The sequence below is a fragment of the Mya arenaria genome, chromosome 5 (assembly GCF_026914265.1).
Source record: "Mya arenaria isolate MELC-2E11 chromosome 5, ASM2691426v1".
Taxonomy (NCBI): Eukaryota; Metazoa; Mollusca; class Bivalvia; order Myida; family Myidae; genus Mya; species Mya arenaria.
This window is the reverse complement of record NC_069126.1, coordinates 30743185-30763055: the sequence shown is the minus strand read 5'-3', so window position 1 is coordinate 30763055 and position 19871 is coordinate 30743185. Positions and strand designations below refer to the sequence as shown.

Below are 19871 nucleotides of genomic sequence, written 5' to 3'. Positions count from 1 at the left end.
GGGATCCACTATTATGCACAGCTAAAATTGATATCGCATAAGAATATTGTTCCAAAAAAAGTACATAATAAGACTTACCAAATCTATTCTTAACGCAAGAAGATTTTTTTAAATATTTTTGAAATATTCATACATAAAAATGCTTTTGAAAACGATTATTTTTAATGACTATTAAATGCTTCTCCCCCAGGTCACGTGATCAGATTAAAAGAGGCTGCACAGCTCATTATCATTTGACAGTCAGTCAGCAAGCCTATTGTGTTGTCTACTCGATTTTCACACTTAATTCAGTGCAATCGTGTTGAATCCCTGTGCAGTAATAATCTGTAAGACATAAGTGTTGTAATGCCATAGACAATAGACATGTGTTGCATGCCGCTCTTAAATAAATTGCATGTTAAATGTCCGCCTTTGTTTAAGAATGACACAATTTCCCAGCATCCGCAACCTAGTCGTACAATATGTCGTGTGTATGTGAACAAAAGTGTACACTGTTGCATAAAGAAATCATCTGCCTGCTGCATAGACATAAGGTATACACTGTGTGTTGTGATAAATTTGTTTTTAAAAATCCAAAATGGTTGCTAATGAATGCGGTGAAGCAGAAATATAAGCCCTTCTTTAATCATTTGCATGTTTGTATGAGTTCATTGCGTTTAAGAGAGTGAACATTACTTGTTAATTGTGTGGAACACTTGTTTTTTTATATGAGAAATGAAATTGCAGCGCTGAAAGAAACGGAGGTCGATAAAAGATCAAGCCTGCAAACTTTGCTGAGGGGTTTCAGGCTTACTCATAATGTAGTCCAAATAAACAGCTGCTTCAGAGTCTTTTGAATATTTGTGGTTTTGGTGACTCTATGCGTCCATAGTATACTATGTCTTTTCCAATGCCAAATCTAAGTGCAAAGAATATTGTTCAGAAAGATAACGCACCTGCTAATAATCGAAAAGAAAACATCATTTTCAGTAAACCAAAATAGCAATGAAAAGTTGACAGAAGCCGATCTGCATAAGTTTTTCATAGAAAACTAGTGTCACTAGTAAAATATATTGGCCACTAAATGATTTTTGTTGCTATGTGGCTTTATTGAACAATTCAGTGTTATTATGGAGTTACAGTCGAAGAATATATTTTACATTGGTATGAATTGGTGTACTAATGTGGTGTTATGAATGTCCAAAAGTTCCCCTAACACACATTATTGTGGCTAACTCGTAATGATAATCTGCAGTATATCAAGCAGGGCTTGTTAACATTATTTGGGCTAAAAATGGTGTTGTGAATTTAGGGTTGTTCATCCAAAAGTCTAATTGTGGTGACTGTTTATATTTAAGATAAAGGTGAACTATTTTAACTTTTATGTTTTATTCATGGCATTTGCCGCGTCACACTTTAAAATATGCTCTCTAACTTTGACCATTCTTTTACAATCTTGAATAAAACTTATTGCATAATGTCACAACTGAGTTAAAAAAACAAGCAGATCACCACTCTAAATTCATGGCCTTCAAATTGTCAAAAATTTAGATTTAGATTGGTGGAATTTATGAGTTATTATTTTAGAGTTCAGTGGGGGGTTTCAACCAAAAATTGGGGTGAAATTTGGCCCCATTTTCTATATAAAATGCATTACTGTTTTCTGACAATATTGTACTCAAAATTTACAATCCTAGACTAAAAAACAACAACAAAAAACACTTAACAAGTAAAAGTAAAAACTAGTTCAGATATGCTTGAATGCTGTTCGAATATACTACGATAAATTCACAGTTTTTAGGCATTTTGTTGCTACATGTATATTCACATTTCAAAGGGCCCTTCCCATTCACAAGGTGGAAAACAATAACAATGAAGTTTTTTGTTTCAATTAGATCAATCTTATTGTCACTTAATATCTGAAGGTTAAAACTAATTTAAATTTGTTTATTATGTTTTAATACAAGAAGTCTCATTTCATCTAATGATTTTCTTAGATTTATGTTTAAAAGCAAGAAAAATCTCATTCTGACTTGAGTTTGTCAAAGAAAAAAATGAGGCACACAAAAACAATCTTGTAACATGAACATTTTCTTTCAGGTGCCATTTCATCGCCGACGGATAAGAAGCATCAGAAAGCATATGAGGAACCATATGTGTACAAGTACATGTAGCAAATCTCATTCAAATTAATGATCACATCAAGATACATTGAAGCACACAAATCGATGTCATGTTCCGTCAACGTTTCCCCGATTTTCCTGTTTTTCTCGTAGTCAGCCATGTGATAAACTATGTCCCATTATCCTGGCTATCCACCACCATTTAACGCTGCATGGACAACACACACATCCACTAGAAGCTCATTCCCGCTGGGTGGTCTTCACGTTCCCGCTCTTGGATCAGTCACTGGACCTGCAGGTGAGTGGTCAACACTGCCGGGTTCTTTTTTATTTTCTTAACTTTTGTGTACATTTTAACATCAGTAAATATTATGCACATAATACTGTTGAACAAGTGATATATTAGAAATAATTATAGATGTATATAAAATTCTGCAGATTATTTGAATAATATTTGAAGCTGTTGAGGAGAGTGTTAAAAGATTATGAAGGTTCTCCAGGGTTCTCAATAAGTGTCAGTTGAACTGTCTCAAAAAGTAAAGTAGCCCACCAGCCAAAACTTATTCTACTTAAAATCCACTTGCTGGATATTTTTTCAATCTTGAGCTTGCCCAGTTGCCACTTGAACCAGCCGTCTTGGCTGGCAGCTGGTTCTTATTGATAACACTGAGACTCAGTTTGTTATGGTCCTAACCTCACTTAATAGTCAATATATAATCTGCTGGATATTCTTCTTATTTGTAAATCAAACTATTTTCTTTACAAAAAATCAGAAATTGTTCAGAAAAAACTTTTGTTTTATAAATTATAAAATCCAGGACAATATACATTCATAGAAAGAATGAAAATAAGGCCATGATTAATTATAAACAAATTGTTTCTTTACCCACAGTTTAAGGCGTGGGTATGTAGGTACAGAGGTACCGTATTATCCTACATGTACCAACATGTTGATTTACTGGTGCGGGTATTTTTTTGGTAAATTGATTGAAAACGCCAATCAAAGTATTTATTGTTGCTTTTGAACAACTTTTCCCCAAATTGCCGAGAAACATTATCAGCTCGGCTTTCGTTCGAATAAGTTTCTCTATTTCCTAATATGTTAGTCTAACATAAGATATTGCAATCTGATGTTTGATGAATACCAATATGACAGGGCTTTTTCTGCCCATTTTGGGAAAAAGACCCTAGACGTTTTGGGAAATTTTGCTTCGTGAAAATGCCTAAATTGGGAAATTTTACAGAAAAAGCTGTCTAGCCTCCTGCGAATTAGGAAATGATTTAATATTAGTTTAAAAGACCCAAAAATTATCAATCCTTGGGGTGTAAATATCTATTGCAATAAATCATGACAGATAATATTTCATACTGATCTCTGAATGAGTTCAATTACCAAAAAATCTTTACATCACATAATTTATTAGGATGGTGAAAATGAACCAGTGCAGGTTAAAAGACTGTCTAAAAAAAATAAAAAAATATTTTTTTTTTTTTTTTATTAGGATTTTTTTCTGAAGATTGGGGAAAATATCTTATAATTTGCTTTGGGAATGGGTCCAATAGTCGGACCCGTGGGTACTATAGAAAAAGCCCTGTATGATATGTACATTATAAACAATAGCAAGAATAAATCTGTATATAATACACATTGCATCTGCTATTTTTCAGGTGCGTCAAGCTTCTCCGAGCCCGCTTATTTGCCATCCCTCTTCAGGTCGCCCTTGATTGACCCACTCTCGCCTCTTTCCATTGGTCAACATTTTCATCGACCCCTGCCGGCATCATCAAGATATCTGTCACCAGTTTCAGACTTGCACTTACCACCGCTCGGCTTGGAACCGCTGTATGGGTTTGGGCCCCAAGAGCCAAGAAATCTACTTCTAAGCCCGAATTTTGTGTTTTCGCAGAATCCTTCCCCTCTGACATTTGATCAGATTTACCGATCAGGAACAAGTTCAGTTTCGCCGGTGTCGCAATATAGAAGCAGTTTCGATGATCGGTCAATAGGAACTTGTTTGAATGTCCCAGGAAGGTTTAGTGAGCCCTTAAGACAGGATCAGGTTTCAAGTTCCAAGTTTGTTAAGCCTGATTATCCTTTTGTTATAGGCGCAAAAAGTTCAACATCAGGTGAATGTGAAAATAAACAAGAGGCAAAAATTTGGAATCCATTTGGAGATGATAAAAGAAGTGAAACTGAAAAACAAGATAAAGTCACATCTAAAGCATGTTCTGCATTCTCAATTGATGCATTGACTGCAAAAAGTCACTCTGAAGAAAAAGAGCCCAAATCTGAAACTGTTGACGCCAATGGTAATGTAACAAAATGTGCTTCAGAGAATATTAAACTCTTGCCTGAAAGGCCAAAAGCGCATTATCCGATAAGACCAGTTCCAGTTTTTAGCTCAGGAATTTCAAGATTGGTTAATGTGAATTCAAACATTTCATATTCTTTAAACCAGTGTTCAGCCATAAGTGGATCACTAGGAAACTCAAGTGTTCATATTGACTTGACGGAAGCTGATGATTGTGTATCTGAATCAGTTGATCAATCTCAGCAGATAAAAACTAAAGTTGAACATACTGCAGGTGAAAAGAATGAATTGAGAAATGACTCCAATGGTGCTTTAGTTAACATAACGAAATCCATTGAATGTTCTAAGGGTTGTGCAATAGAGGAAAATAAAACAGACAATAGGGAAAAAAAGGCGAAAAGTTCTGAATCTGATCAGACCAATGACTCAAAAGATAGTACTGCAAGTGAAAATGTCCAATTAGCGGAAAATTCTGGTAATAAGGCATTCAAAAAACATATAGTTAAAGATCTGCATGTAAGTCTTCCAGTTTTGAGAATTGAAATACCCCAAACTTCGAAAGCTGACAATTTCGGTGGTTTAAAATCCCCGGAGCTTTGCTCACCAAAATCTTGCGAATTCAAAGTTACCTCCCCTACTAAGGGAAGTACGAGTAGAAAAGATGAGTTACTGATACTAAGTCAGCAAGTAAATGAAGTGAGAAAACGTCGAAGGAGCAAGGAATTACTATCCCCCTCATTGGTTTCACCAAACAGAAAGGGGAGTAACTCTGTCTCAGCATCCTCAGATACCAAAGTTCTCTCCCCTACCTTACTTTCTCCAAAGAAGGTAAAGAAGGGTAACTCTGTCAGTGCTAAATCTAGTGAATGTTTGTTGTCTCCCTTAAGTGAGAATTGCAAAAAGTCAAAACCAAAGTGTTCAAAGGTTGTTGCACGGCGGTGGTCTTTACCGGATTTTGTGAGTAGGCGAGCGCAAAATAAGCGATCCAGAATGTCTTCTACTGAAGGTGCCATAAGTATGCTGAAAAGCACAGAGGACTCGATGAGTGCATCGATATCGAGCTCTCATCTCACTGACTCTGACTCCGATACTCAAATGTCAAATGACAACACGAACAAAACTTATCCGGAATCTCAGCCCCCATTGAATACTCAGACTGGTTTTCAGGAAAATAGTGGACCGCATGTACCAGTCGGTAGCCAAGGTTACCTCCCATCTTACGGAGTTGAAGGAATGAACAATGACAATCATTACTACAAAATGAATCCCCCTCAGTTGTGCCAAAGTGAACCAGATAATCAAAAGCCATACCCTTGTGTTCAAGGTCAACGCTTCAACGAGAAGCCAGAAATCTTGCCACCCTACAATTGTTATGCTGCAAACCAAAGTCCTGGTAGCGTATTACCCAGAGAGCCTAGCTTCCATTCTCAAGAAGAGAACTCAAACTTCACGAGTAATCTTCCGGGTGTCGATTCGTCAATGGATTATGATGAAAATTCTGTCATGTCAGATCCAGGACCAATGCATCCGCCATCGAGATGCGACTCTCAGTCAAGTGTGAGTAACGCGAGCCAGGAACCAGTCTTGTGTAAAGATGGAAATAACCAAGTTGCCCCCACGCAACCCTCTCAGGAGTTTAGTGTCCCTGATGAGGGACAATGGGATTTTCTACACTCAAAGCAGTATATCGAAAACATATACAGTGGTCATGGTTGTGAGGCTGTTAAAAGCGAAAGCGATGAAATTCGGGAGACTGATTCGCCCAAGGTTTTCATTGATCTTGATAAAACTACCAAAGAGAAAAAAGCTCAGGAAGGGACGAAAGGGAATTCTAAAGAAGGGTATGGTTCAAAGAATTACGGGAAACAGTTTAGTAGGCAGGTTTATTCTGCAGGGGGTCAAAGAACTGGTCTTTATGGGAACCAATCCTTTGATAATTATAATCACATGGCTGGAAACCGGTGGGGAAATTTCAATAGGGGTGATCCTCAAATGGGGAGCCAGCCAAATCATCCAAGCGGCGAGAATTTTAGCGGGCAGCAATTTGACCAAGCACACCAATACAGAAACAACTTCCAACAGCAGAATTACCAAAATATGAGCCAGAGCCAAAATGGTGGGGACAAGCCACAATTAAACCCGTCGAATTACCATGGCAACGAGTATAATCAAAACGAGTCCTTCTACAATCAAAACCCACCAGGGAAAAACTTTCAAGGTAACCATGGAAACTATGGTAACGGAAGGTACGAAAATGGCTATTACCAAAATAGGGGAGGTAATGAGTTTAATTCTCAGAATAACATGTACCCGCCAACGTCAAATGAGCAGCCGAGTTCGAGATATCCTAGTCAGGGTTTTAGTGGGCCACAGGGTAATTACAGTCAGCATTATAATCAGCAATCCTCACACTGTCCGCCAGAGAACATGGGTCAGTATCACCCAGAAATGTCAAACTTTAGCATACCTAGAAATGCTAGTCCAGCAAGCACTGGGTCAGAGTTCAATATGGAAGCCCCAGGTGTGGTTCCAAAGAAAAAAAGAGGACGAAAACGTAAAATTGATAAAGAACCGCCAGATGAAAACAAGCCTCGACCAAACACGATTGTTATGGCACCTACCAAACTTGGCCCAATGGTTGATGTCGATAATCCAGAATGCACCATTGACACGTATGACTATAATAATCAGATCGAGACAATTTTTAATTTCTCAATTGAGGACGATTTGTCTCCGATCGGCGCTCAATTTTTACAGATTGAGCAAAGGCTATGCCAGAAAATGCTGCCAATCAAGTATGGCTACCCAGTGACGGTTATTTACAGTCCCCTGACTTATGCATTTCAAACTCATCGGGACTTTGTGGCCAAATACTGTACCTCGGAGCGGACGCTTCTCTTCCTCGGAATGAACCCTGGACCATATGGGATGTCGCAAAATGGGGTATGTAAAAAACATTATTTCTGCGATATTAAAGTTTGTCTGTTTATGAAGGAAAAACAGTTGAGATATTGTCATAGCTTTGGGGTTATGTTGTTAGTATGCAAAACTTTAACCATGGCCATAATAAGGATATTCAAATGAAATTTTGTATGCATGTTGCCAGAAGCAAAATACACATGTACAGCAAGGATCGTTACTCTTTTGTTAGTACTTGTTGTGTTATTCCCCCTATTTTGTTTAGAAAAACAACAGATGATCCTTTGTGTTCACTCCACAACATTCTTGTTACGCACTTAACTTAACGGTACAATGTAAGCATGCAAAGTTTAGCGGAAATAAATATCTTGTACTAAAATATGTCTTTTGTAATATCATCATGTATGCACTTATTTGTGGTGATATTAGAATACCACATTTCTTCAGTAAAGACATAGTTCCATGCATGGTCATGAAATCATTATAACATGCTCTTTTTGTGTGTTTTTTCCCAATAATCGTAAGTCAACCATTGCCATAGGCTCATAGTCTTGGTGCTCTTCATTGTATATTTCTCCAATCTAATATGTTTGCCATATCTGAAAACTAAAAAAGGTTGAACATGCAAGAAGGCCATTATTAGTGTACTTTTAAAGCAATACTCACTATTTCCATGACATCAGGTTCGATTTGGAGAAGCATGTTGAACCTTTTTAGTTTAAGAAGGCCATTAGAAGTTCACGTTTATAGCAATATATCCACTTTCAATGGCATTGATCAGTTACCATTCGGAGAATCATGTTCAACCTTATTTAGTTTTCAGCCAAGAAGGCCATTATTAGTGTAAGCTTATAACAATACTCACTATTTCCATTACAACAGGTGCCATTCGGAGAGGCATGTGTGACGCGGGATTGGCTGAAAATCACAGGTGATATCTACAAACCAGAGATTGAACATCCCAAAAAGCCGGTCACTGGTCTTGCCTGCACCAGGAATGAGGTTAGTTGAGTGAATGTTGCTCTATCACATCGTTGGCAAATACGGTACTTTCTTCCGTTACACTTCATACATACTGTGGGAACTGACAAAATCTCGTTTATATGATTATGAATTTGCTTGAAGCCGGGGAGACAACTCTTTCAATCTTGAAATACTCTTCAATTATCCTGAATTGTCAGTTGTCTCCTTTATAGGCGACTAGTCAAAGCAACTGTCTTATAATTTGTGGTGACAAGGTAGACCAAGTTCAACTCAAGCTTTTGCCAGATTACCTTTTCTACGGTATAACACAAGTTTGAGTGACTGCATATATCTGCATTCGTATCTTGCAGAACCAATTGATGAAACTGCCCCATTAATTATTTATTGAGATTTTCTTAGCCAATTTGCCCACAGTTTACGGCGAAGCATAGCATATTAGTTTAACAGGGGTAGCTTAAGATGATCTATCAGTAATCAAGCTATACTTTGATCTGATTGAGTTTTCCACAAACCAGGGAGAAGTTATTTTCTTTTAATTATATTGAGAAAACCTTTTTCCTGCAATTCAAAATAGGAAGAAGTTAAAACACATGAAGTTCATGGAGACTTCTTTTCCCGAGTCTCTCTAGCTTGATCCATGTCTATGGGTGATTATTTTTCTACACTTTTTTTTAGAAAGAATGTCATGGTAGTAGCTTTTCGCATAAATATTGAGTTTATAAATACTTGCACGGGCCATGCACATTCGGCGAGTGCTCCGAAATGATTGTTAGTCATATAAGGTTTCTGGAGCAAATGCAACGACAGAATGTAACCCTGGTTAGAACTACCCTGGTTCACCACAGTGTATAGCACCGTCACATGTGACCCCCATTTAACATCCCTACCGGGAGAGGATTAGTATTTTTAGTGGTGCAGCAGGGAATCAAACCTGTGATCCCTGGATTGACTGTCAAGTGTGTTACCACTAGACCACGGTTTCGCCACTAAGGTCTAGGTATTGAAATAGCTTTGGCGTCATTGCTGGCTTTTGCATTGGCCATCACTCAAAAAAAACGTTCAATATATCTAAATGAAACTTGGTATGTATGCTGCCAGATACAAAATTCATGTGCATAGCAAGGCCCTTAACTCTAGCTTAAGTAATTGTTAAGTAATGGCCCAAGTTTGACTGAAAAAAACATAAGAGGAGCATACACATTTAGTCAGCAGTAATTTTGTTTTCCACTGATCACGCATTTTGTTATTTGTAAGATTCTGAAGTTCCGGCTTTTAGTCTGTTCCAAGACCCAGTGTTACCACCATCATGGTACCAAAGACGATCATTCAGTTTGAATCATGATTTTTTATACTCATACTTGCTATGTTTGTTTGTCATGGCAAGTACGTGACCTCTATTGATTTTGAGATCAGTAGGTCAAAGGTCAAGGTCATGATGACCTTCAGAACAATTATGTTTACAGTGACATTAAGCTAAAAATATTGTCCACTCAATAACTGCAGAACGCTTGCACCCAGGAACTTCATACTTAGTATGCCAATTGGTCATGACTAGTAGATAACCCCTATTCATTTTGAGATCAGATGGTCAAAGGTCAAGGTGACCTTGAGGTGAAAATACAGTTCCCGCTCAATAACTAAGGAATGCTTGCACCCAGGATCTTCATACTTGGTAAGCCAGTTGGTCATGACCAGTCAATGATTCCACATGATTTTGAGATCAGTAGGTCGAAGGTTAATTTCATCTTAACCTTGAGGTGAAATAATCGTTTCCACTAAATATATAAAGAATGCTTGGGCCAAGGAGCTTCATACTTGGTATGCAAGTTCAATTAGTTGGACATGATTAGTAGATGACCCCTATTGATTTTGAGATCTCTGATTTCATGCATTAGATGTTCACTATTGAAAACAGGTGGATAGGCCAAACTTCAAGGTCACTGATGGTCCTTTTCAAGTCTAAATAAGTACAAAATTTATGTTCATCATTGATTATTTTTCAGCTAAGACAAGACATTGGGGGAGAGAAGTACAAAAAGCAATCTCTAGTTAAATGTTAATCTTAAATTTTGTGCCTGGCAGACAATGGTGTTTTGTATGTTGCAGGTTAGCGGTGCCAGGTTTTGGGGCTTGTTTCAAAAAGTTTGCAAAGTTGCGGAGAACTTCTTCAAAAACTCTTACGTGTACAACTTTTGTCCACTGGCCTACATGTCAGAGTCCGGTAAAAATGTCACACCCCCTCAGCTAGTGCATTCGGAGCTTGACCAGATAAACGAAACGTGCGATGTTGCGTTAGTCGAACTCGTTAAACTGATGAACATTCGTGTAATCGTTGCCGTGGGCAAGTTCGTCCAGCAACGAGCCTCAAAGGCGCTCCACAACGCCGGAATCATGAACGTGAAAGTGGAATGTATACTCCACCCAAGTCCCATAAATCCGCACGCAAATAAGGGCTGGGAGCAGATCGTGGCTAAGCAACTGATTGAAATGAATGTGATGCATTATCTAAATCCAGATATGGAGGACGTCCAAAGATGTATAGAAGAATGGGAGAGAATAGCCCAGAGTAACATTAAGATACCGCCTATCGAAAAGGCTGATTATTGAAAATACTGCCTATTGAAAAGGCTGATTATTGAAAATTCTGCCTATTGAAAAGGCCGATTATTGAAGGCGTCTTTTTGAAAATACAGCCTATCAGATGGATGATAAAAAATGCCGCACATAAAGAAGGCCTATTGTTGGAAAACTGATCATTGAAAAATCGATTATCAAAAAGATCAATTATTGAGTGTCAGTTGTGAAACTTTGCTGATGGAGCAGCGCATAACCATTACATAGGAATGAACTAGTTACTTATTTCTTGGAAATTCAGTGTGTGTAATTGTTTAAGAGATATTAATGAGATTGGTTTAGTGCATAAGAAAGAAAAAGGTGGACAGTTTAACTGCAATTTATGTTTTAGTATTTCTAGGGCCGATTGTTCAGAACTTTGTTAAAGTTAACAACGTGATTAACGGCGTTGTTGTTAACTTTTAAACGTGAAATATTTGATGATGAGCTCATATATTTTTTTAATATAAAAAAACAGCTTTAATACTCAACTGTCCCAAATCTTGTTAGAAATACAGCAGATCACAAGTATATCCATTCAAGAGCAATGAAAATACGAAAGTTAACAAAAGTAACGTTAATAACGCTGTTAACTATGAACAAAATTCTGAACACTCAGTCCCTCAAGTTATATTTGGGTGGATATTGCCAGGTTGTGTACCTTTGCTCTTGTACATGTAATTGAATAGAAAGAAACTACATGTACGATATCTGTACCTGTATTAAGGTTGCGTTTACAAAGAATCTTGATATTACAGTGTACATAACACATTGTTCAAATACACTTGTTAATACATTTACCTTGTAAAATTTTAATTATTTTTGTAGTACCGTGTACTTTGGCATTACGTATTTTGTACAATATTAGTTCTTATTTACCGGTTTCTTTTGGGTATTATGTCTCAAAACCATTTGTGAATTTCACCGAGGAATGTAATCGCGTTACATGATGTCATTGTTTTTCTACGCAATCTTGAACTATTTTAAATGATGATAGGGTTTTAGTTAAAAAGTAATGGAAGGGTGCTGCACCCTGTCCTTTGTTGGTTGCTCCCTTTTACCCTCATGGAGACCAGTTTGTGAACCCGTCTGCTTACATAGAATTTAAAGAAGCTTCAAATATTTCAAGTTGTTTCTTTTTGTTGATTAAAACTTATAAAATGATTATAAATATTTACAAACTTACTATATCTTGCAGTTTAAACCTTATACTACTTCAATTAAACATATTTCTAACATTTTCTGTAAAATTCATCAAATTAAAGCTCTTCACAGCTTGATTACGGATTAATTGTGACCTTTTCACCCTTCGGATCAAGTACATGTTCCGCAGCACTCTGGCCTTTCAAAAACTAAGGCCCCATTCCAATAAAGTGTATTATTCGAAAACCTCAGGATGCTAAGGAGTGCGCAGGGGATACCCGTGAAGTTATGGGCAGAATTTAATAAAAATGTGGTAAATGACCTTACGATATTTTTCTTGAAACTTATTTTACGCCAAAAACGAGGTCACGCCTGAAAACTTAGTATCTTGATTGAAACAGGGCTCTGACTAAAACCTTATCATCATAAAAGTTGAAGTATTTATCTAAATTTGTTAGATATTAGGCCGATTGTCTGGAACTTTGTTAAAGTTAACAGTGTTGTTGGGGCCATTGTTAATTAAAGTGGAAACAGTTGTCTCAAATTTTGCAAGAAATACATTAGATCTCAAGTGTATCCATTAATGATTAAACTTCCAGTGCAGTAACGATATGAGAGTTAACAATGATGACGTTAAAAACGTTGTTAACTTTAACAAAGTTCTGAACTATCGGCCGATATTCATTCTTATGCCATTTGATTAATACTAGCTCATGTTTGAATGTCCAGTATTACTACAGATACTTGTATAAAGTGGTGACCAAATATTTCAGCATTATTTCAAAACTTGTGTCGTGTAGATTTGTAAAGATGATGACTTTTATGTTCAAAATATTTTTACATTTAAATGTTATAAACTGTTCTTACATACCTATCTCAGATTCGTTATAATAACGAGCGATTCATTTATCACATTTTCAATTAAATGTTATATATACATCGTGCATCGTTTTATACTGCATGTTTCTAGCAATACTTTTAGCATTTGTTGGCCTATTTGTGACATAGGAGACATTTTTATTAATCTTATGAAATCTGTCATTCAAATGGTGGTATGTTAGAAATTTTGAAATTATTTTGAGATCAGATCTTCATGAAACTTAGTCGGAATATTTGTCAGGATGATATTAATTATGAGTGTTAGTATGAGTCATCTCTGTAAAAAAACTAGGTCACTAGGTCAAATGTTAAGAAAAACAATTGAATATGTCTTATTCCTTCCATAAATTCAACATTGTTGATCCAATCATCTAAAAACAAAGTCATATTTCTCAGCATGCTACTTAGGACCATTGTGAATATGGGTCATCTTGGGTTAAAAAAATGGGTCAATTTTCCCAACTGAAGGGCGGATTTCACAAGAATTATTCTCTGTAAATGAAAATGCATACATTGGTGCAAATTTAGGTTGTGAAGTATGCATATATGTACCCCTGTTTGTAAACCTGTATTGTAAAATATTTCATCCCTCAAAAAAAACATTCTAGCCTTAGTTGGCATCTATGCCATGAAGCTTCTGTATTAACCTAGCACGTAGGCAGGTAGCCAGATAAGACTTCCCAGTCAATAGCCAAATTACTGATAAGCAGTCCTTATTTGTTGAGGCCCTTCTAAAGGTGACTTCAATCAGGTCAAATTTGCATTTTGTAAGCTAGTGAGAATTTGCTCTTTCAGAAAATGATTGATGTTTGTTGAGAAACTGCTAGCAGTGTATGCCAAACACATCAGACAACAGGACATTGTTGATAGGTTTACAGATTGTCCTGCAGAAATGAAAATTCGCCAGACATTTTATCTGGCATAAAAACACCAAAATACTTGTTTCCTGCGAAACAATAATTACATTGGAAAGTCACTGTGACTTCTCTTAACTAATATTTCATGCAATTTGCACTGAGATTTCATGCACACTCAACAGACTCAATTAATTAATGAAGGCATCAAATAAAAAAAAAATGACCAATGACCATACCTCCATTTTATCAGAAACAAGTCCTGCATAAGCCACATGGATATCAGACAAAATGTCCTGTAATCTCAAAGAGATATATGCTGACCAGTGTAAACTAAAAACCATTTGATCTGACTTACAATTTATCATGCATTCATTGTTCAGTCGGCCGCAATAGCTTTAAATTTTTAGTTCAACTTTTAATTTGTTTTGAACCAATAATTATTATAAGAGACTCTCATTTGTGAATGTTTTTTCTAAGAGTCCATCCAAAAATAAAACCCTCTGTGTTTGAAATTGAAAATTCAATTGTCAACATTTCTTTTCTTTGCTACATACATATCAAGAATAGAATTTCAATTAACCAAGCAGAAAATGATGTGTAACTTAGCAACTGTTTTATTTAATAAAATTGACATGATAAATCTTAATTTAACATGGCATAGATATCAAGCAAGGTTAGTGCATGTGGTTAAAATGGCATTTATTTTCTTGTTTTTTGTGTAATCTACAGTATTTTCTGTCTTCGACAATAGTTTATGTATAGTGCTGTTACTTTTAAATCCATGACATTTTTTTCCTTGTTGTTTTTTTCCCCGATTTTTCATCAAATGCTTTTGGTGTTGTTTTTATTGAATGAAATCATGTTTAAATGGAATTTAATTTGTTCAATGCATAATGAATTATTGTTAAAATACTTCATGTATAATCATGTGGTTTGTATGTGCTAGTTTTAAGCTGCACTCTCACAGCTTTGACAACTTTTTCATTTTTGTCTCGAAATGAGCCAATTTTTGGGTAAATATCTGCAAACCAGTAATATAAGACTGCTGACAAAAGATCAGATAGCAAATTTTCATGTTTCCGCTCAAAAATTAATGTTTTATTTCTAAAAGCGTTACTAACGGTTTAAGAAAAATGCATAAAACATCAATTTTTGAACTTAAATATGAAAATCTGCGATCTGATTTTTTGTCAGCAGTCTTATATCACTGGTTTCCATGCATTTTTGCATAAATTGGCTCGTTCCAAGACAAAAAATAAAAAAGTTGTCAAAACGTTCAATCTGCGAGAGTGCAGCTTTAATGGATAAATAGTAAGCCTTTGTTCAGAAGCACTCATGAATAGCAGAAATCCGTTTTGGCCTACTATAAAGATATATTTAGATTGTCTGTTTTTTTAGAAGAATATAATTCGAGGGGTTGTCATAGAAATGGTGTCGTCTTTGGTGTTGCCATTCCAAAGTTTTCCATTATATTCAAAACCTGTTAAAAAATATTGAAATAAATACACATGATTTAATTGACAATGGGACCATTTTATGGGCATTTAGGGTATGGACATATATCAAAAGATCTGGATATTTTGTTCAATACTTGGCAAAATGAAATGTCAGAAATTGAAATAAGTTTTTTACTTAATTTAAATAAAAATAATATAACATTTGGAGCAAAACTTATTAAAATATTATTCATTAACACCAAAATAACTGATTTGAAAATTAATCTTCCAAAAAGCTTGTGAATAAGATCAGCCTCTATATGCAAAAATGACTATGTCAAGCAATGCCCATCATTTAAACTTTAATAATTGTTTAATTATGCCCCATGATCTATTTAGAAAAAAACAAGTGAGCGTTAAAATCCTCTTGCTGTTCTAGTTGTTAATCGATTATATGAGAATATGGACACTTCACAAAATTTGCTATATTTTTGACAGTGTCTAAGTAGTTGCTAATATGCTGTACGTCTTGCCAAAACCAGTTTTTCTTCCATGAAATGGATGGAATAGTAGTGATTGATTATGTTAGATTCACATGTCAAAATTATGTTTTTTTGTTAAAGACGAATTTACTTAAAATACATTTGATAATGTTTTGTTGACAATGTTGGCAAGATTTGAAAATAAGATGTATAACTGATAAGTTTTTATATTGTTAATGTAGTTTTAGCGTAGAAGACTGAATTGTTAGCGCTCAAAATCAAAAATGTTCACTTCTGGTCCTCTTTTGTTTGTTTCGTTTCTTTAACTGGTGCTAAATAGAAAAATAAACCATGTCTCCGTACTATAAGTTATGAAATGCTACCTGTTTTGAATGTCTATGAATTTTTTGTCTCATATGTTTTTATTCAAACTGATTGTCAAAAAATAATGTTTATATTTACTTGTTTTCACAAGTTATGGGTGACCTTTTAACGGGTAAATTAAGATATGTGTGTTTGTACTAAAAACTGTGTGCCTGTCCTGTGAAAGTCAATTCTAATCCTATAATCCAGCATACATGTATAATATAAAAAGGAGAGTTTAGTTTGGGTGCCAACTGAAGGAACTATGGTTCATTTTAATTTGCAGCAAAGTTTGATGATGGTCTTATGTATGTAATTGTTAGAGTTTGAGTAGTGAAATTTGTACAGAAAAACTCCCAATTTAGAAAATTGCTGTAGTTCAATCGAAAATTCATGGAAGACAAACTAAAATTGATATTCGAAACATCTTGAACGATTTGTCCCCCTTCTTTCAACTACAGAGTATCAACTTCTTATCAAGCCTGAATTTTAAGCTATGCAAAGGACACAATGGGCAGATAGTTCACAACTTTGTTCAAGTTAACAAAGTGATAAAGGACATCTTTTTCACTTTATAAATATTTATGATGTGATCATATATTTAAAAAACACACACTTAAACATTGTCCAAAAACCTTGTCAGGAATATTTCAGAATATAAGTATATCCGTGAAACTTCCAGTGCAGTAATGATTTGAAAGTTAACAACGGTGATGTTAACAGCATTGTTAACTCTAACAAAGTTCTGGCCCAATGAATGTAGTTTATTCATTCTGCATTTTTTAATGAACCATATTAACCCTGTAGTTAGTGCCTCAACTAAATATACTTGTGCTAATTGTATCGTTCAAAGCAAAAATTACAGTGTTAACAAAATTCAAAAACATCATCATTTACTTTTTCAGTCCAAAGAAAATTCCTGACCTATGTACAACGCTTTGCATTATTTTCTGGACTTCATTTTTGACAACCAATTGAAATTATAAATCAGTTGAGATTTTTGCATGCTGTAACAAAGCCCATTTTGATTTGTGTGTTACCAAGCCTAAACCCAAAGCCCCAAAAAATACCAATTCTTTTTTCCTTGATCAAGCTTTACTGTTTTGTTTTTATGTCATTTTTATGTTATCATTTTCCATCTTATACATTCTTTTAGGTCTTTCATTTTTACCCTGTTTTTGATTTTTCCTGGTTGTAACATTGTTTTATTTTGTAAATATTTTTTGCTTGTTTACAATTTATTTGTTTGCATTTATTTGGCCTTGTCTGGCATCATTTGAATTTTTAGTGATCCAATCTTATCTTGTCTGTATTTCGAAATAGAAAAAAGTCGAGGTCATGTCTTAGCCTTGGTGTCCGAGTTGTCGTTGTGAAAATATGTTAACCTTGGCTATAACTCGCAAACTATTCTGATGAAACTTGGTACACATGTTGCCAGAGACAATATGCACATTTTTAGCAAGGGACATAACTCCGGCTTTAATAATTATTGAGTTATGCATCTTGTTTGGTTAAAAAAAACACCAATGACAGACGCGAGTTGGCATTCGCTCTTCAAGAGATGGCGTTTGCTCTAAATGAGTTAACATTCACAACACAAGTTGGCGTTTTCATGTTATGATGTAACATTTCAAAGATATGGAAACAGACAAATAGCAGCTCAGGACTGTAGGCAACATGAACATAAAAAACATAATTGTTTAAAGTTTTAAATGTATTGTACAAGTTTTTACAACACATGTCTGTTATCTTAAGAATTTACTTATCATTCAAAGTGCCATGATTAAATACTCTTTCGTGTTTTCTGTGTGTACAAGATCTGAGCATTTGCAATTTTTCTTCGCATATTTCATTTTATAAGTTAGTGAATTTTACTCATATTTCTCTTCTGATACTAAACATGTAACCCCCCTTAAAAACCATTTCGAGGACTAAGCGCAATACTGTTATAAGGCATTCTTTTCCTATATTGAGTTAGAACCATCTTGTGCTAAGCCTGCGATTTCTTTTAAGGAATAAACTATTGTTATTGTATTTAGTGTTTTACATTTTTCCCTGTTAAACTTATAAAACAAAAGCATGGGTGCTCATTTAGTCAAATTATATTGAATGATTTTACGCGTTTGATTGTTTTTATCATAAACCATACAATTTGCAATCATATGTTTAGAATTATTATTATTACAGTTGTGTATGAAATTTTGTTAATATTAATATTGTTTATGCATGAATTTTTGGTCCTTGTAATAATTTTCTGTCCATTTTAACCAAAGACTTGCACCTCCATCTTTGTGATGTGTTTATTTCCAATACTTATGCTTGTAGTATCATTTATTTTGTATGTAATTAATTAATAGTATGCTTTAGAAGCTATTTACACCATTTTTCTTCTGATATACACATTAAAATATAACATTATACATTAAATATATACTTTCGACTGCCATGCAATTGTTGGCGAAACAGCTATTCAAACTTTCATTTATTAAAAAAATCAATTTGTTGGTACGAATCGCATAGTATCATTTAAAAGACATGTTTTTTTTTAAATTCAAACAATAACAATTCACAGCTTTTGGAGAGAGAAAAAATGAGGTAAATTTATTTAAGAAACAAGACTAGAAATGTCCTAAAATTTGGCCAGTATATACATTTAAATTCAAGATCTGAAACACAGCTTACATGTCGAGGGAAATACCTTTAACCATTTCACAAACCACTCTGGCTGTTCTCTGTATTTGCTTATTAGAACTGCATTGCATTTGTGATAACATTTGATTTCAATTCTTTTTAATGACCTAACCATTAGCAATCAACTAAGTTCTGCATAGATTGTTCATTAACTGGCTTATTAAATTGCTGACCATGCTTTCAATTATTTTGAGAGATTTGAAGCGAAATCATTTGTAGTACAAGCAGGATTGTCTAAAATTTTGCACAGACGTCACAAAAAGACGTCATTATACATTTTCATGTTTAATAAAAGGGGTCAGTTTTCTGTACTTGGTCGATAAAGGTTAAACATTGTCCTACTTGCACAGTTTAACAAGTATGTTAATTCCAATCATGTTATAAGAACAATCGGAATTTCTCAAGTTAATAGTTAATAGTCATTGATCTCTAATTGGGTGCCGTTAAATTTAATTAAACATGAGTTTTTTAGTCCTTAATTTTTGATGGTATGTCGTCAGTGTGAAGCATCGAATCACCTGATTGTACTGTTCCCATTCCCACACCGTAAGTGCTACAGCTATCAAGTTGATAAGACACGCTTTGTCCTAAAATCATGACTAAATCCTTATCATTGTCACGGCTTTGCAATTTGACCCGTTGCCTTCACATCTAGAACACCACACTTAAGTTCAGTTTTATGGTTTTCATAGCATATGTAGGGCATCATATTGTTGACACATGGTTTTAAGCGATATAGTTCTATTAGTCCGAAATAAAAAAAAAAACAGTATTGTTGGTTAAGTCGATACGCAAAAGCCACACAAATAAAATTGGTTTGCCAAAATGTTGCCAAACCAAATAAGCTCATTTAATAGTAAGCAATGTAAAAAAGTTGATAACGCTATTCGACCAAGGGCGCTGAAATAGTTGTAATTGAACAAATTCAGCCCTTAAAATAGTGGTGGTTTAAGGTAGTTCCCTTGCCTTGGTCCTTTTGTTATCATATTAGTGGGGCAGGAACCCTCTTCATCCCATATTTGTGTTGTGTTCTGTATGTCAGAAGTTGTGAACAATTTATATAGTATAGTAAAAATCTACTGATGTTGTA

General features: G+C 35.0%; 1 protein-coding gene across 2 annotated transcripts; it reads left to right on the top strand.

The window, feature by feature from the left end:
- The first annotated feature begins 118 nt into the window (after positions 1-118).
- On the top strand, positions 119-19871 carry LOC128235218 (uncharacterized). Of its 2 annotated transcripts, none has more exons than XM_052949994.1 (5): positions 119-326; positions 2080-2400; positions 3771-7357; positions 8216-8335; positions 10424-19871. In XM_052949994.1, exons 2-5 carry the CDS (start codon positions 2274-2276, stop codon positions 10922-10924), a joined length of 4335 nt encoding a protein of 1444 aa, XP_052805954.1. In that variant the 5' UTR covers positions 119-326; positions 2080-2273; the 3' UTR covers positions 10925-19871. The 2 variants fall into 2 exon arrangements, with proteins under 2 accessions (XP_052805954.1, XP_052805953.1); XM_052949993.1 differs by having other exon boundaries at positions 119-533.